At 32.7% G+C, this 14,875-nt stretch overlaps 3 protein-coding genes across 4 annotated transcripts in view; 1 reads left to right on the top strand and 2 right to left on the bottom strand.

The window, feature by feature from the left end:
* The window catches only part of Alg9 (alpha-1,2-mannosyltransferase Alg9), a 32,389-nt gene extending 23,816 nt beyond the window's left edge, over positions 1 to 8,573 (bottom strand). Inside the window, exons 1-7 of one of the 2 annotated variants that reach the window (XM_074174809.1) lie at positions 8,370 to 8,573; positions 8,164 to 8,315; positions 6,685 to 6,877; positions 5,396 to 5,595; positions 3,173 to 3,450; positions 2,733 to 3,063; positions 1,990 to 2,528 (exon numbers count right to left, since the gene is read on the bottom strand). In XM_074174809.1, coding sequence (XP_074030910.1) covers positions 1,990 to 2,528; positions 2,733 to 3,063; positions 3,173 to 3,450; positions 5,396 to 5,595; positions 6,685 to 6,877; positions 8,164 to 8,315; positions 8,370 to 8,476 — 1,800 coding nt within the window. In that variant the 5' untranslated portion in view covers positions 8,477 to 8,573. Of the gene's footprint in view, positions 1 to 15; positions 2,529 to 2,732; positions 3,064 to 3,172; positions 3,451 to 5,395; positions 5,596 to 6,684; positions 6,878 to 8,163; positions 8,316 to 8,369 lie in introns of those variants that run through there. The other variant, XM_023156288.2, reaches the window with a different exon arrangement.
* Positions 8,574 to 9,686: 1,113 nt separating this feature from the next.
* Positions 9,687 to 11,516, top strand: mTTF (mitochondrial transcription termination factor). The gene is made up of 4 exons (XM_023156289.2): positions 9,687 to 10,309; positions 10,513 to 10,609; positions 10,670 to 10,823; positions 10,889 to 11,516. The coding sequence occupies exons 1-4, from the start codon at positions 9,797 to 9,799 to the stop codon at positions 11,256 to 11,258; spliced, it is 1,134 nt and encodes a 377-aa protein (XP_023012057.2). The 5' UTR covers positions 9,687 to 9,796; the 3' UTR covers positions 11,259 to 11,516.
* A 1,164-nt stretch (positions 11,517 to 12,680) lies between these two features.
* Positions 12,681 to 14,573, bottom strand: l(2)k14505 (ATP synthase mitochondrial F1 complex assembly factor 2 homolog l(2)k14505). Its single transcript, XM_023156290.2, has 5 exons — positions 14,246 to 14,573; positions 13,992 to 14,188; positions 13,414 to 13,524; positions 13,162 to 13,342; positions 12,681 to 12,935 (listed from the first exon to the last, which is right to left on the bottom strand). Exons 1-5 carry the CDS (start codon positions 14,331 to 14,333, stop codon positions 12,685 to 12,687), a joined length of 828 nt encoding a protein of 275 aa, XP_023012058.2. The 5' UTR covers positions 14,334 to 14,573; the 3' UTR covers positions 12,681 to 12,684.
* Positions 14,574 to 14,875: the final 302 nt, after the last annotated feature.

The following is a 14,875-nucleotide window of genomic DNA, read 5'->3' as shown; positions in this document are numbered from 1 at the left end:
ATAACAATTCTCCTGTATTGACAATATTTATTATAAACGAAAATATACAATATCAAAGAAATATTTTCAAGTGATGGATATCTAACATTAAAAGTATATCGTGAAAATGTCAGGTTTAACTTTGGCTGGTTGCTTCATAAAATTAAAGTAGGTATAATAATAAATTCATCTAAATCAAAGTATATTAACAATTCATATATAAAATAAAAAATGACATTTTCTAATTTCAATGACTTCAGTTATCATACCAACACCGGACCCATTAAAAATAAATAAACCTTCATTTTTGTTTGTCAAAGGATTTCGACTTGATTGAAAAACAGTTTTTTACCTCGATTGTCACACTGTTATCAATTTTTTATGTGCTAAACTGAGTTGAAAATTAGAAAACTCTACAATTTCAACCTTCTTACCTAATATATTTTCAAACTTCATTACGTTACTTTTTTGGATCAGACTACTAATTCAATATGATGATATATCATTTGTCATCTATGTCGATAGTTATTCGAAACCTGTTTTATCAAAAACTGTATATTATTGATTCACTTGAAGCTATAGTATATACGAAGTCAATTCGAATGACAAAAAAACTAAATAGTTACCGAACGTCGGCAGTTTCTTTGCATGGCATGGGCGGCGTGGTATAATTACGAGGTTTCAATATTATTTTTATGTGGGAGGTACATAAGTCTCTCATTTAGCTGTTTGAATTGACTTTGTCTAGACTCTTAATATTCTTGTTCCTTTCCATCAAAAAACTTTGGTGACGGGCTCGGTTATATTCAAAACAAGATATTGTTCATTAAAAGCAGTGAGCTAGCTCACTATAGTATGTTTATCATCACTAATGTGAATCCATGATAATGCATTGTTTCGGAATGAATCTGTTAAAAATCTGTTTTTCCGTTAACCAGCTGTCGCACCCCTACGAACGACAACCCTCAGAAGTCGAAACTTGTGCGAGCTAAGGATTAACGAGGTCTTACCTTTTAAAGTGTGTTTCCTAACACGGGTTGGACGATAGCAAGTGAAAATTGATCGTTCAGCCTGGGGCTTGAACCACCGACCAACACGGCGGTCGATTTGATTGATTGAGAAAAGCACCCACGTCGAACCGACCGTGGATAGTGTTATTAATTTTCACCAAATAACAGATCAGTGTTTTAGTAAACTAATGTAAAGAATAAATAAAAGTTAATCAGGTAAGTGTATAGAATGGATCAGATTAATCTGCTATTAACCCGATAATATCCAAGGTTGGACAGTAGAAAAAGTTCAAGTTATCTACAGAACTATGCCAAATAAAATATTGGTATTTTTTGGACATGCATACATGTCTGAGGCTTCAAAATTTGTTTATTAATTATTGAGTTGTTTCAAAAGTTTTGTCCGTTTCAATGTCATGTGTTTTATTTTTATATTGGCCTTTCCTGTACTTCTGATTCGACTTTCAACTCATTGAAATATTCTATTTGCCGGGAAGTTTGGTCTAAGGATGACAAGATATTGCTAAAATCAGATTTCTTCACCTTGGCAGATTCTTGAGTACTTCCATTTTTTGTTATTGTTTCTCTAATCCAAATGCAATGGTAAATAATTTTGAAAGATAAAGAGCCATTTGGAAAGTTAGGTAAGGTTAGATAATAATGATTTCTCTGAGCAGATATATTATTTGTCGACAGGAACAAAGCACAAGAATACCAATATTTCATGTGAGACAAACCTTGAAAACATCTTGAGTAGTATGTCAATTTACATCATTAATCTTTTATATATCATAGTCGGATATTAAATAAGTCAACAAAAAATAATTATGACTAGAAACTCCCTGGAAAGTTATTTACATTTGAAATAAATCGTTGATACCTGAAATATCAGTCAATGCATCAATTCTCACTGTTACAGGGAATGTAATAGAGACGGCAGCTATAAAAATTTTAGAAAATTGGTCATATCTCAACCATTGTAAGCTCGGACACAACTCACCTACTTAATTTTGACTTTGGTTGACTTCAATAAACTAAAATTCCCATACACAACGTACTTATTAGTAAAATATGGTATGAAAAACGATCTAAAATACCGATTCGATGCTTCCGAATTCAAAAACTCAAAACTTTTAATAGTCTTCCACCTATCTTTCTGTTTTGCATATATTGGTTCTAATTTTGTTTCTCTTCCCAAATCCAGGTCTAACAGAAAGTGACATTTACTGAGATCAAAATAGAGGCTAGGAACTTCCTCATTTTTATCGTTGAAATATTCGTGAATGATCGTTGTGGCATTGGGTCCCTCCGAATAGGGGGCTGGTAACATACCATCGAATTCAGATTTAATGAATCTTATATTCCAATTAGTGTTTGGTAAAAAAAAAGAGCCTGGATATCTGTGCCAGTCTTTTCCAAAACAGACGTTAACTTGAGCCCTCTCTGGTATTTTCGTTTCCGATGGGTATCTGTTCAGTTCCATCATCAAGTCTAGAGGTGCATGATAATTCTGATGAAGGGAGAACACTCTCGAAACCCCTAGAAATAGCGATAAATATGGTTTATAAATATGGAATTGATTTTTCCATCCAAGAAACTACTTCTATGTTTTTTAATTCTTTGGGAAAAAGGTATCCCCGTTTGGCCAATATATGACTATTTAACAAATTAAGAAGTTGATCCACTTAATTTCGAATTTATTCCCAAATTGCTAGTTTCAAAGACGGAATGGAAATGACTTACCCAGCACAGACGTTATCGCAATAGTCAGTACCACTATAAACATTGTCTTATCCAAGTAATGGGTACCCACCGGAATTTTTTTCACCATATTCCAAATTCTAAAGCAAAGCTTCTGTATTATATCTACAGTTATAGCCCCACTGAGACAAATCAGTGGATAAATGGGAAATAGAAATCTTTCTTCTTTATGCTCTTGAAACATAAACACTAACAACCACAGGTACATAGGACTCAGCGATAGCCAGTAAGGCAGATAAACGGTGCACTTATTTTTGGCAGGTACAAAGAAATGATTCATCGTTATTGCTATGGGACTCAAAAGGGCAAAAACCTGAAAGATGAAGAGGACATCAGTTCTTGAATATCCAAGGGGGTGTTGAAAAATACTGGTCACATCGTTACACCAACCATTTAAAAAAAATAGTCTTTCAGCTACTCACCCAAATGAAATTGAAGTTCACAAATCCATTCAACAAGTAAAATGAGAATGGTTCTGTTCCATATAAACTGGGACCAGCACCTCCGAAAACATTGTACTTCACAATATTAAGAGGGGCAATGATAAAACGTCCAAATATCATGGAATCAATTATTACCATCGGTATTAGAATGACAAGAGCACATAATGCAGACCAAGCAGCAAAATCAATTATCAATTTTTTTCTAACTAGTATATCAAAAGCAATTGGTATTCCCAGTAGAGCTGCGAAAGGCCAACCTAAAAATTAAGATATGAAAATAAATTTTAGTTGATTAGATTCTAGTAATTACAACAGTAATTAAGAGGATATACAGCTTGTCAAATAGGATAGGAAGAGCTTTCTGAATTCCGTTATGGTCCTGACCACTAGGTGTGTGTTTGTTAGAAGACTATGAGAGCGAGAGAGACAGAGAGAGAATTCATTCTGAAGTTTCTTCCTAGATTTGACATGCTATCGAAAATGATACTGGTTTGCTTATAGACTGATCGAGTTAGAGGTATATTATTCTTATCGAGCCTAATCGGTCCCAATACCTTTTTATATTTGCAGAAAAAAAAAACGAGAAGCAAGAGTTTAAATTGGCCGCGTGTCTGTTGACCAATAAAATGGATCGTGTCTACAGCGGTGTTGCCAAGTGACAATTATTTTAACAAATATAGGAATATCGCTAATATATAACGTTGAATTTCTTATTTTTGGTGGGCGACATGAATGTATAACTGATGAATTTTATTAGGGTTCATGAGCCTTCGAGAACCATTTAAAAATATAGCTTGGTAAATACTATTTAAAACCATGGTTTTCGAGTACATTTTATTTCATATGGAGAATTTTTTCATGAATTTAAACGTTAACGGGTTCATATACACTTCCAGTATTAAAATTTCTGTGATATCGACATGAAAATGTCTACTGCCGGAGATATTTCAAAAATAACGTTTTTATTGCGTTTTGTGTTATTTGGATCCCATGTATAATTAATTCTCCCTTCCAATGCATTCCTTATACTTTCTTCTTAGATTCAGTTGTCGGAAGTTACTGTGATTTTACTTTGAATCACGAATGAATAAGAAACTGTTTATATGCTCCGTGAATTTTACAATTTGGCAACGTTCATCATTTGTATTGTTCCTAATGGTCAATCGAACAAGAACCGTGACGTCACGGGCCTAGAAAATTCGATTTTTAATAATTAATTACGGGAAAACAACGCTATTTAGAGAGTTGAAACAAAGAACATATTTTTCAATTTGATATTACTACCAAATGAACTGTAAACCAAAAATCATGAAACAAGCCCATTGTACATTGGCAGATTTTATTAAAATTAATATTTCGCAGACATTTTGGGGGCTACGTACAATCGATTAGCGATTTTTTTAGTTTTTTCTGTTGGTTTTTTTGTTTTTTTTGTGTTGGTACACTTGTCCCGGCATATGTTCACAATTTCAGCTGTTTAGCATGTTTAGTTTGTTGGTGAGAGGCATAAAAGTTAGAAGTGCATAAATCTGCATAAATTTTGTTTGAAAAATAAAACCAAGAGAGTAAAAATATTCCAAATGTTGACAGTGGCATACAATGATTGTACTCTGTACACATCATCGCCTGAGAAGTTATTACTGGGGCAGCTTAAACTGCGTGAAGTTACTTTCAAGATTTTTTTTTCGTCCTCAACAATTATTTTCAGCTGGAAGAGTTAAACAGAAAAAATACACAATAACACTTCTAGGAATAAAATTCTCTGGAGGTAAAATAAGAGTGATTCAAAGGAATCATCCTGTATTAGATAGTTGAAAACCACTATTTCCGAGTCATAAGGGTCCTTCTACAGTTAGTGTACAAAAAAAACAGCATAGTGAATACAGTTGCTACTAGACCTCAGAGCAGCTTCAAATCAATTTCTACACAGGAAAGGAAACAGTTCAACATCAAAACTATGAATTCACTAAATTCAAAAGTTGCATCTAATGACCTTCAAATAACACACAATATAAGGAATCATTTTCACCACTTGTAAAAACCATTGATTTTTCATGAAGTTTTCACCTCAGTGCTAATATTTCCAAATTCGGTTACTTCAGTGTCCACAATATCAAATGACTTTGAAATATTAGTAATGATCAAGGTAGCCAAGGCAAGGCTTTTACAATAAGCAGAACTCTTACTTAAATCACAACTTACCCAAAAGTGAACCAAGCGCGGTGAAAAATATTGATAGTTCAAATTGCTGTTGCCACCATGCCGCACATGCAGCTGCAGCTGCATACATAGCAAAACTAGAAGGCAAATAAGCTGTACTTGAAATGAACATTCCTGCCGAAAACAACTGAAAAGCTAAACAAATCCTTCCGATATGTACTCCAAATTCTCGGCAAACAGCTCTGAAAAATATAGTAGTTTGAAGATTATTACCATCAAACTACAATGATTATATTTAAGTAGTGATTTTGAGAGGTTTTTTCTTCCAGTTTGTGTCTGAAAGTTTCTTGTTTGCATGATCTACATATCTGTCTGTTCAAAATCTGATTTTTCCGTTAATCAGCTGTCGCCCCCATACGAATGACAACTCTCAGAAGTTGAGAAACTTGTGCGAGCTAAGGACTAACGAGGTCTTACCTTTTAACGTGTGATTCATAACACGGTTGCAGAATCATTCCAGGTTCAACCAGATAAATTCTCTCAAGAAAAATATCTGGTCGGCTTTCCGATGGTGAGTCGGGCGCACTACCACCGCGGCCAATTCCACAACCAATATATTCATTTATTTATTCAAGGGCAAAGCCAATTTACAAAAACATATTTAACAAAGTGTGGGGAACTACAAAGCACTTTGAAAGCTCATGTCGGATGTCCACATTACAATTTTACAAAACATTTAGTGAAATACAAAATATAAATGTAATTTATATTAATGTAATGTAATTTATATTAAATGTAATATTAAATGTAAATATTATTTTTTATAAAGAGTTTATCCTGTTCTCAATTGCTTTTTCCCTTTCTTTGGAAGATTCCCACAGTTTGTTGTGTAAAGACCTTTCCTTTTATTGATATTTTCAATTTTTCTCCTTCCTCTGAATGTTCTTCTCAATTTGTATTTTGATAGAGAAGAACGGCAAAAAGATTTATTTTGGCTGAAAACATATCTTATATTTTTTTATATTTATTCTGTACATGTAGTTTGCTAACAGACAGATGAAAATAGTATATATTACTACAATTTCTGTTTTTGTATCATTTTGCGATTATTCTTCAGAAATAAAGATGAAAAAAATTCATGAATCTCAAAAAAAATGTGTTAATTTTTCAATACAATTTACTACATTTATCCTCACAGTTTTGATAAGCTCGAAGAGAGGATTGAAAATATATTCATCTTCCTTCAATGTCAAATGATGACAAATGGTTTTTCAGAATTCCAAATTTCATTGTTTTCATTCTTATTTTTATTCACTATATGAAATTCTTACTTGTAGAAATAAACCTCAGCAGAGGCGCAAATCAAACCAAGAAGGCACCTGATGAAATAAAACATCAGTAGTGGATTAGGCTGTAACAGCTTTTGGTAAAACCATGCAGGTGCAGCATGGAGCATCAAATAAAAATATGATCTCAGTCCAAACTCGGGGCTGTATTCCCATGTTTGCAATCCTTTCCCAAATACTAAAACAGAAAAAAAGATAGTGTAGTGCAATGATTAAACATAACAAAAGCATATTTTAAATGATAGAGCTATTGCGTACTAATATTGTCAGTATTCGTTTTAACGTCTCACGCTAGTTTTTTCAAAAGATTTTGATTAGACCTATGTTTTTTTGTCTGCTAATCACCACTATGTTTTTTTGTCTGCTAATCACCAATCTAGAGTCAAAACTACTCCAGAAAGTCACTTTTGGTAATGAAAACTCCAAATAACATTTTCTTTTCAATACAAATACTGCGGACTTTCACAAATAGCTTTTTCGTTATTTCGGTTGGAAGCGTTACAAAATTAAACTAGAAATGAATATGACAATGTAGAATTCATATGGCTATTGTGGAAATAAGGAATGCTACTTATTAGTTAGAAAGTGCCTCCCACAATTAATTTCATGTTTGCAAAACAGCTTGCCTCAAATTGACAGAAATATTACCAGATAAATGCACACTATTCTCAACCCAATGATCATTTGATTCACAATTTTGCGGAGTGGCCATAACATTCATATAAATGATACTAAAATAATTCCCTTTCAGTAGTATCAACACATGCAATAAACTGGACATTTGAGTTCTATGAATAGCGACGAAGGTCCTATTTCTAACAGCCCTTTGTTTGGTCTTATACGTAATAATTCTAAAAAAAAAAAGATAAATATTAGAGATAATCACTAACATAGAGGAAATACATAACGAATTAGAGGTATTGAAAACAGTTACTTTAGCACAGGATCAATAACAGGTAGTTATTGGGATGAATTTGACCTGGTTTGGTTCATATTTGACAGGACGTCGACAGGTGGTGAAAACATGAAGTGGGCAGTCTGATCTCAGTTACATAAAACATGAAGTACCTCAGGGGCTTGAATTATTTGAATAAATATTCATTTTAATTAATAATTCGAGCCTGTTGCAGCGCGAACCCCTTGTGTTTCAACCTAAACAAAACAAAACTAATTACTAAATACCAGATGATTTAGATTTGGATAACCACTACATAGAAAACAAACACACTAAATTCCTAATAAGTGAATGAAGGTTTACCGCATGTCATTGGTAAAAAGGTGTCATTTCATGAGTTTTTCATTACCAGAAGTGACTTCCTGAAATATACGATTTTACATTAGTTATCCATGATTAGCAGAACAAAACGGCAACTTGAACAAAAATTTGATTGACGGTTTGATCAAGTTCTTTGAACTGACATTATAAATGCAATAAAAATTCAACTTTCTGATTTTAGTATTTACTTAAATAGTGCATGGGTTCCCAGTAATTGAAAGTCTCGTCGCAGTCAGATATGTGTGACCATATTGCAGCAAAAAATCTAGCCACCAAGAGAAACTTGAAAGCTGTATCACCAGATGGGAAAATTAGTCCAGTGTTATTTGTATCTGTTTTGCTAAAATATTAAAAAATTCATACAAAATATAACCTTAAAATTTTACATAAATACCTGACTTGAGCTTTAACTGTTTTCTTGTGCCCCTTTTCTCGGGATTCTTTACGCGTTGACTTAGGAGCATTTTGTCGGAGTCTGAAAGACAGCTGGCTTTTCGTCATTCTCTAAATTATTTTCAAAAAACTTATTATCATAACATTTCCATTCTATCAACCATAACCTTGTATCAAAATTCCTGAATTTAAAAAAATATGTTCCTTCAACACTTCAATAAGCAAGGTGGCGCGGCAAAACTCAAGGAAATAAAAAAGAAATTTAAAATAATATTTTGTATCAAAATTTACAAGAAACGTTAAGTTTATTTCATCAAAATTCCTCACAAAATAACTATTTTGAAAGTATTGTTGCCAGAAATGATGCGTTATTTGAAAAAAGTACTAGACCGTTAGTCAAAAGCCAAGTAGTTGTTAGGGTAAATTATGTGAAATATATGGCGTGAGGTGAATAATTTCGATGGATTCCTGAAAAGTTATATCTTTCTGGAATTACGTCTGAGAAAGCTATTGTATAATACGTGTTGCGGTTTGATAAACTGTTTAGTGGTGATATCACAATGAAGTGTCAACAGTTGAATACATTATGGATTTTCACCAAATATCGAAAGGAACTCTCCGTGTCAATGTTTATATGACAATGTGATTTCGCTGAGATGTTGATGACAAAGTTTTTTCAGCCTTAAGCCTTATGCTGGGGCTCTGGTCCCAGCATAAGGCTTAAGAGAAGGGGTCCTGTGGTTTTCAACTCAGATTCGTTTTTCCAACATTCAACACAGAAAATTCGACTTCAAACACGGAATAATATAAATGAGGGCCAGTTAGATTGTGTTATAATAACGAAAATGTCTCAATTCTGAATTTGAAGCAGGATTTTCAAATTACTTCACAAATTGTGAGCTTATATCATTTTTCCCCATCCCAAACATAGGTTCCAAGTGTTACGAGACACTCATAGATCAAAAAATATAGGCGTTCTCGATTTGCATGAGGTAAATTCAGCTGTCGGTGTCACATCAATTTTTAAAGCAGTTGTGTTTCTGAAAAAATTCGATATATCTTACTTTTCGTAATTATTATTGAGCTACTAACTGTACTCAGAAATAAAAAACTTTAGGAATAGCTGCCAGTTTTATGTCAACAGCTGATGATACCAAACGCCAATGAACCTTCTCCATTGTAGAAAGTCTTTGTAGAATTCACTAATTTATCAGTTGTCAATAAGCTCATCAGCTTAATAGGGGTGTTCGCCTGAAGTCATGAACACCTTCCAAAACTGTCAATTTCCATGTGTTCTGTGTTGAGATTTCATTTTCATTATTATTATGTTGAATGTATATTTATAATAACATTTTTATCTTTGGTTGATATATCTTTGACTTGTTCACATTGTGATGTAGTTTCCCTTGTATAGTTCTTCAAGTAAAAATGATTTTAAGAAACGTCTTCAGTATGGTGGAGTCTTTAGGACTTCTCAAGATTTCTAGGAGACAAATTCCTGGGAAGTATTCTATAGTGAAATTACAAAATTCCTCATACCAAAAAGTTTCTCATCAGAAAGCTAACAGTGTTGAAAATGAGGGACAGTCTGAAACTGATAAAACAAAAATTCAAAAATTAAAAGATCTCTTCAACCTCCAGACCCCAGAAGCTAATGAAATATTTGGAAAATATAAAAAGTTTGCAAAAACTTCTACCAACTGCATAAATGAAAATTACTCTTCCTGCATAGGTCTGGGTATTTCAAAAAATACATTGTTGAAATATCCAGGGATATTAGCTGAAGAAAACATTTCCCTCAAAGTAATGACACTCAAGTCCCTACCACTCAGCATAAATATAACTGCTCCATTACTTTTGCTGAATTATAATGTACTGTGTAACTTTGTTTTTAAGGAAGTTGTTGAAGGAAGAATTAAAATCATTTCTCGCTTATTTCAGGTAAAGAATTTTAAATTTTGTTTTGCTTTCTTATGAACTTATTACATATGGTCTATTGTAAAATTGTCTCCAAAACCGTAATAAACTTATTCAGCTATATAATTCATACCGTGAAATGATGAAAAATATAGTTTACAGCATGTAGCTCAACAACAATTTTGATAGATATTTTTCAATAAAAATGAAATATCAACTATTTTCAGGTTGAAAAAAGTGAAGTATGCGAGTTGATGGCTGAAAAACCTTTTATCCTTTCAATTGATATAAACCACTTGACTACAAATCTGGCACTGTTATCAGGTTTGTTTTACTAACATAGCATGATAACTTTCCTCATTAATTTGATAACTGTTCTTTCAGAATTTGGTATAACAGTTGAAGATGTTATTAAAGATCTTTGGGTACTCAAGTACAGCCCTTCTGCAATAAAAGAAAGGCTTAATTTGGCAAAAAGTTATAATGTAGAAACTATGAAAACGTGGATGGTGAGAGCTCAACGCGACATTTTCGATACGTGAGTGATATTATGCAAAATAAACATTGTTTAGTTATATATATATATATATGTCTTCCTTCCAGATATATCCAGAGAAAATCAGAAAAAAAAACTATATTGGGAGAAAACTCGTTGGTGGAATATTTATCAGAAAGGCTAGAGTGTTCAGTTCCAGTAGCAAAATCTGTTATTTTAAAACAGCCAGCCTTGCAGAATAAAAGTTTGAAGAAGATGAATGAAATAATAGATTTCTTATTGAATAATGGATTCAAACCTGTTCATATATGCAGAACACCTAAAATTTTATTGCACCGTGTGGAAACTATCGAAAAAAGACTCAAAGAGATGGAAGATCTAGGAATACAAACAGATGCTTTATATGTCTTAACTAAAAGCCAAAAACAGTATATGCAAATTATAGAATCGTACCTCGCTAACAAAAATAAAAATTGATGTTTGACTAAGAAATATTTTCAAACAAGTGTCTTTGGGGCGGTGGACAATACATGGAAGTTGAAGAGCGATAAAAGCCTAAAAGTAGATCGGATAGTAGTTATTTTAATTTTACACTTTTTTTTGTATCACCGGTTACCAATTTTGCCAATACTATGAACAAACGTAGATCAGATGGTGGTTGGAACTCGATTGTGATGACCACACTATGTTACGAAAATACTGTAAATATAATCAATTTTCATGGTTTACGAATAATTTCTATATTTGTGTCTCCATATCTCCAAAACAAGCCGTGTTCTTAATCAACAGAAATGCAATACTCTTTTTGATGCAAGTCAGTGAAACGTGCATCGAGAAGGGTATTTAATTTCAGGTGATTGGGAAAAGTACTTAATTTAGACTCATTTTATGCCAGAGGTTCCAGTTTTATCTTTGATTAGTTTCTAATGTATTGATTCATTGAGAAGAAACATAACTGTTGTTACATAATACATTAAAATAAACAAAAATGTGTCCACTCTTTCCCGAGTAATTTGAAAAAAATTGTTATTTCTCGTCTTTCAACATAGCTGCTTGCTTGAACTTATTAGTTTAGTAATATTTTTCAAAATCAACTGTTTTTGTCACAAGGTAATTATTTTTGTGTTGCCAATTTGGAGATTATGAGGAAACTTAAATGGATTTATTGATGTTGTTTTCAACTAATCTTCTAAGTTATAAAAAAAATTTGTGGGACTTTATAAAAACTAATATTCAGCAATAAAATGCGTTTGTTGTCATACATTTTTCCAAAACTTAACTAAAGATATTGAATGGAAATGAGGGTTCTAGTGGTGTTTCAGTACCAATCTCCAAACGAAAAATCACCCTCCATATCTCTGCAGCTATCACTGCAAATGGTCAACAACAGCTCAAAATTTTAGCAAAAGAGAAGATAGCATTTCGATCTGCCATATATGTCATCAGTCATGAAGGTTATAAAGGAAACATTTGAATCTGAGCTATTCTCAATAGAAACAATCCTGAGTAAGGAGTGGATAGGACAGCTAAAAGCCAAGCTTCAACATCGACCGTAAATTGAAAAGTGCCCCCTCTTTCTGCAGCTTTCACTACAAATGGCCATCTTCATGATAGCAGAACCTGCACTGTTTCAATCTGCACAGATCTTATTAGTGGTACTCGACTGGGCCATAAATTCAAATTTTGAACTCCGGAGTCTTTAATAATCCTTAGTAAAAAGTGGGCAGGACAACTCCTCTTACAAAGACGCCACTATTGCAGTGCCAAACTTTCGGTTTATCAGATGCCATTCACAACTGTTGGAATTTCTTAAGTGAGCAAAAAGTCACTATATAGCCATATTCATTTCATTCTCACATGATTTTGGAATATATATGTAATAAAATATTAAATGCCGTATTTCTTAATTTGTCGTTTTTGACTGAATTTTATTTGACTGAGAATTGAAATGAACAAACAATACTGCTGCGGATAACCTCGCTTGAAGAGACTGTTGACTGAGGTCATGAGCCCATTCCACTCTTCCCCAATGACCAGTTTGATATTCTTCTTCCAACCGTGATAATAAAACTGCTCTTTCTGGTGTTATGAACCTTTCAGTGCAAGCCAAACTTAACACAACTGACTTTAATGTGTCCACACAATACATGAATCCTGAAAATTATAATTATTTTTCAAAATTATCACGGATGGATCAACAAGCATGTATCGCAGAGAAATTTCTTTCACTATTTGACAGTTCTGAAGCCCATATCAAATATTTGAAAGAATAAAAATACATGTGTCTTCCCTATTTCAGCTACTTGGAGCAGAATTCTGTTTACATTTTAAATAAATTGACTGGTTGAAAAAGGGATTAATGAGAATGAATTATCATTACCATTTACAGCGGCAAAATTATATGACATCAAATGTTTAGTCAAAAGATTTTTATCTTGATCACTTGCTGGAGGTATGTCCATTTGAATGGATTTTTTTAAATTAGCTTCAAATCTGTTGTTGAACCATTCTATTATTGGATCCCACTGCATTACTTGAAACTTCAGAAGTTCTTCGTCTTCCTTGAAAGGGGTAGCTTTTAATAGAAAGTATCATATAGAGTTCACAATGAATATGAATGTGGAATACTTACATTGGCTTGGAATAAAACTGTGTCAGTATCTAGATAATTCACAATGTAATTGACTATATCATGCTTATTTAAGTGATTGGGATTATCAATTACCGTATTGCATAAGGTTGTCTGGAAAATAAAATCATGTTATAGACAGGTCCGAATTATTCTCAATCTACATCCTAGGCCAATAATTGAAAGTATGCCCCTATAAAGGTGAGTGTAGATAGTGTAAAAAGTCCAACAGAAATATAAACTATTTTTTACTCGTTATATAACTGATAAATACAAAACTTCTCTTTCGTAATAATGAAAATATGAATATAGAGCAATAGTAGAGTATTATTTGATTTTTGACTTGCAAGCAAAGATTGACGATATCTTGGATAAGATTTGGGTTGAATGAGGGGATTTAATTTGAATGAGGTGTTGCATTTTTGTTATTCCGTTAGGTTATTGAAAAATGTTTCAATATTTTTCCAAAATTTGTTCGCTTGGTCATGGCTGAGATCTGCCTTTTAGGTAATCAGGCTATTGTTTAAAGTAGTATAAAAAAATAGCATTTTTAATCTAACTTTATACATGGATTGGCTCACCAGATGCATTTTAGTTTGGATTATTTTATCTTTCTGTGAATTCCATTCTGTTGCAACTGCTAATGCTAGTGGTTCACTTTCCACAGCAAAAACATTTCCCATTGGAGTTTTCAACTTTCTCTGATCTAGAGTCACTTCAAATTTCCCTTCGCTTCTTAAAATATTTGTTTCCTTATAGAATCTCTTTGGAAGTGTGGCTATAATTCATCAATTAAGAAAAATCAGAAATGCAGTGATAAATTTTTTTAACTTGCCATAAGTTCGAATTTCACCAACATTACTGCGACAGATAACCCTTGATGTGTGAAGAGGTTTCAAACTAGTCATCACATATTTAAACATGATATAAAACTAAGCAAAACCAGTCTTATTTTTTATAAATAACGATATTCAAAATATAACTTTGAAATATATTAGGTTAGGTTGTAGGTTATATGATTTAGATTTACCAGTGTTGCCAACAAAGAATTTGAAGAAACAAAGATAGAAATACATGAGATGTGCACTGGTTTCAGCAATAAAAAAAGTTTTAAATGATCCACTCACAGTGGCGGCACATAAATCAATGTGTGTAAAATAAGGGAACTGGATCCTTTTTTTTTCTCTTCTCCTCGAATTATCACAAATATCACGAAATAATTCATCATAATACAATAGTTAAAACGATTTTCACGATTCGAGGTACAACAATATCATTTTATAATATTACAAAAATTATAGCTTTCAACATGAGTGAACACAATTCAAAACATTGTTTACAACTGGTATGTATGACACGAGTCATACGTACTTCTCAAGCAGATAGATATTGACGTATACAGCTTATCAAATGTAGGAAGAGCTTTCTGAATTCCGTTATGTCCAGCCCACTAGATTTGCGTTGA

The sequence above is a fragment of the Leptinotarsa decemlineata genome, unplaced genomic scaffold, assembly GCF_025532065.1.
Source record: "Leptinotarsa decemlineata unplaced genomic scaffold, Ldec_3_MD MMD2_tig00000882_RagTag_RagTag, whole genome shotgun sequence".
Lineage (NCBI taxonomy): Eukaryota > Metazoa > Arthropoda > Insecta > Coleoptera > Chrysomelidae > Leptinotarsa > Leptinotarsa decemlineata.
Note: the sequence above shows the minus strand (reverse complement) of the source record. Positions and strands in the feature narration are given on the sequence as shown.

Excerpts from the sequence above, each read along its gene's own strand:
- mTTF (XM_023156289.2), top strand. The coding sequence starts at position 9,797 with ATGATTTTAAGAAACGTCTTCAGTATGGTGGAGTCTTTAGGACTTCTC. Across the intron at positions 10,310-10,512 it reads TCATTTCTCGCTTATTTCAG|GTTGAAAAAAGTGAAGTATG; the intron begins GTAAAGAATTTT and ends AACTATTTTCAG. Across the intron at positions 10,824-10,888 it reads CAACGCGACATTTTCGATAC|ATATATCCAGAGAAAATCAG; the intron begins GTGAGTGATATT and ends TCTTCCTTCCAG.